A 2,986-nucleotide genomic window follows, 5' to 3' on the forward strand; every position below is an offset into this window, starting at 1 on the left:
AATAAAACAGATAAAACGAGTCTCAATTATTTTTATTTTCCAATTTAAAAAAATAGAACACATTTAATGTGTTTCAATTATTACAATTCTTGGCTAGCTTTGAGGAGAAGATATGGTTTCTGTTCCTTTCTCTTTAGAATTACTGTTTTACTTACGGGTTTTTTAAGATTTTTTTTATTTTTTCTTAAGAGAAAGCCTATATATTAGAGCTTTGACAATGTAAACTAATATAAGGATAATAGATTAGAGAAAGTAAGGTTGTGTGTAGACATTCTTGAAAAGAATGTTTTAATAGCTCTATGGGTGTCTATAAAACTCTATTTTCTTATTATGGTTAGGAATGAGAACTATGAATTAAATCCGCATAACTCTGTGTTCATATTTTTAGTTTTTGTGAGTTTGTTCCATGGAATAATTGAGGTATGAGCATGAGAGCTATGAATGAAATCCACATGAATTTGTTCCATGGAGTTGTTGACATGTGTGATCATGAGTTATGCATCACATCCGCATAATTTTGTGTTCATGTGGTTAGAAAAAAAAAATTGTAAATTTGTTCCTTCATATTGTTGAGAGGTGTGAAACTATATTTGTTAATATTTTCTATATTATTTATACATCAAAAACCCTTCTAAATTTAAACTTGTAACTTCTTATAAAAAAACATACATATTCTTAACCATTAAATTCCCTCCATTTCTATTTGGAAAAAAAAAATTGCAAAACCAAACCATTAAACCATTATAAAAATTAATTGGTAACCCATCTTTCACACATACACATCTATACATTTAAAAATCCAAATTACAGCGGTACATAAACTACTCTTATGAACAATAAACCATCCTCTTTATCAACCATCCTCTTCATCATTGCGTGAAACTCATTTGTCCATCATCTTTAAAAACTATCAATATGACAACAATTCTTTTCACTAATGTCATTATGATCAAAACTAATGTCAAATTATACCAAATATCTGTACAACTTGATAAATAATCTCTGTTAAAAAACAAACTGTCAGTCACTATATCTTCTGAAATGCTTCATCGGAGTTCTATATCAAGCCTTGCTTCAGAGGACAAACCCTTTGTCAGGCTAGTCATGGGACAGTTGGGAAGCCAACCCCAGGAATTTTGATTCAAGTTGTAAACTTCTACAACCGTCTCTCTTTCTGGTCCGTCTTTGAAGACTATGAAACATACACAATCCTCCACTCCTACACTGTCAAAGCGTCTGATGGGAGAAATTCTATTTAACATCAATGCAGGCATTCTCGTAATCTCAGCCCATAAAGATGAATTTGGATGAAACTCCCATATACCCACGGTATCTGAAAGCCCCTGATGATCTGATATACCTCCAGTGAGTAGAACCCTCGACCCGCAGGTAAGCAACTGAGGCCACCCCATGGGTGCAAGATCCAACGTCTCTAACGGTAGCGAGACAAACATTGGCATCCCATCTGCGATGCTGAAACCTATGATGCCCCGCCATTCACGACGAGGAAGGTCAGTATTGATCGCTAGACTGTAGCAGAATCCGTTGCAGAAGATCAATCTTCCACCCTCTGCCACTCTCATACGCATTACCCTTACATTACCGGGTAATTGCCCCACAATCCTCCAACAATTTTCAGAGGAATCGTACATTTCCAAAATCTCTACATTCTCCTTGTGCGATTTGCCTACTGCCACCACGGTGTAGGGTGATTCATTTTCATCATTGTTAAATTCTGAAATATTCCTGAAATTCGTAATCCATATAGAAATAGCACTTTTACACATTCCGATGACAGTGACTTTCTGGATTGATAACATGGTGGGAAGCTGTAAAGTTGTTCTAGTGAGAGGATTGAAAACATGATAAGTAGTGAAGTGAAAGAGATCACATGCACCAACCAGAAAGAGGCCTCCAACAGATCTGTGGTAACTGATATCAAATTTTGCGTTTCTTCCGCCTTCCTCTTGTTGCAGAAAGTTAAAGGAAAAAGATTTTCTCCATGTTTGTGTGAAGAAATAGTATGTCATCAAAGGCAATTCTGAGTTAAATGTGCAGAGAATAAGCAACGGCTTACGGTTGGGAACCGCGATGGCCCATTCATTGGTTATAAATTTGGAGCAGGAAAGGAGGGCATTCCAGCGATTGCATACCACTAAAAATCTACAGACAGATTCTAGGGGCAACCATGCTAAAATATCATCTTTCAGATATTCGGGCAATTGAGACCACCACCTTGAGTTTTCCTCACCCCTATCAACATCCAACAACGCGTCCATTTTCACACTTCTAGACACTTGAAACCAACTGCTATCTCTGTTCTTAACTTGATTCAATTATGTAACATCTCCCGCCTTGCCTTTTCTTTCGGCGATAATCATGTTTAACGGTAAAATTTATATCAGCATAAAACACTATGCTAATTGTCATAACCATGAGCCGACATGTTCTTAATCGAATTCCTTGTAAATGGCCTTTCACTATTGAAATCGAAACGTCCATGATTGGATGAGGGCACGCGATATGATTGGATGCTTTATTCACAGCATTCGAGGGCTATATGGTTCTTTGTCTTACATATGGTCTTTGGTTTTGTTTTCGACCATGATTTATGCATTAGACTTAATAATAATGCTTAAAATTAGTTAATAAAATTAATTTTTTTATGTCACGGATCTTTTAAGGTTTATGAGGCACCTCTCTCCAGCACCCCCGGGCCGCCCCGCCCCGCCCGACCGGCGGCGGGTCGATTCCGGGAATCGACTCGCCGCCGGTCGGGCGAGGCGGGGCGGCCCGGGGGTGGCTCTGCGCGCCCGCAGCGCCACCCCTGGGCCGCGCAACGCCACCCCCGGGTGCCCCGCCTCGCCCGACCGGCGGCGGGTCGATTCCGGGAATCGACCCGCCGCCGGTCGGGCGGGGCGGGGCGGCCCGGGGGTGGCGCTGCACGCCGCCACCGGTCAGGCAGGGCGGGGCAGCGTTGTGGGCG

At 40.6% G+C, this 2,986-nt stretch overlaps 1 protein-coding gene across 1 annotated transcript; it reads right to left on the reverse strand.

The window, feature by feature from the left end:
- Nucleotides 1-1,046: 1,046 nt before the first annotated feature.
- LOC149256750 (F-box/kelch-repeat protein At5g15710-like) lies at nt 1,047-2,279 on the reverse strand. Its single transcript, XM_089455445.1, has one exon. The coding sequence runs from the start codon at nt 2,277-2,279 to the stop codon at nt 1,047-1,049; it is 1,233 nt and encodes a 410-aa protein (XP_089311571.1).
- Between the last annotated feature and the right edge of the window lie 707 nt (nt 2,280-2,986).

The sequence above is a fragment of the Pinus tabuliformis genome, chromosome 7 (assembly GCF_031772625.1).
Source record: "Pinus tabuliformis cultivar Carrire ecotype Pingquan chromosome 7, CPIR1, whole genome shotgun sequence".
NCBI classification, from domain to species: domain Eukaryota; kingdom Viridiplantae; phylum Streptophyta; class Pinopsida; order Pinales; family Pinaceae; genus Pinus; species Pinus tabuliformis.

What these genes read in the sequence shown, in the direction of transcription:
- LOC149256750 (XM_089455445.1), bottom strand. Translation starts at nt 2,279, where the DNA reads ATGGACGCGTTGTTGGATGTTGATAGGGGTGAGGAAAACTCAAGGTGG.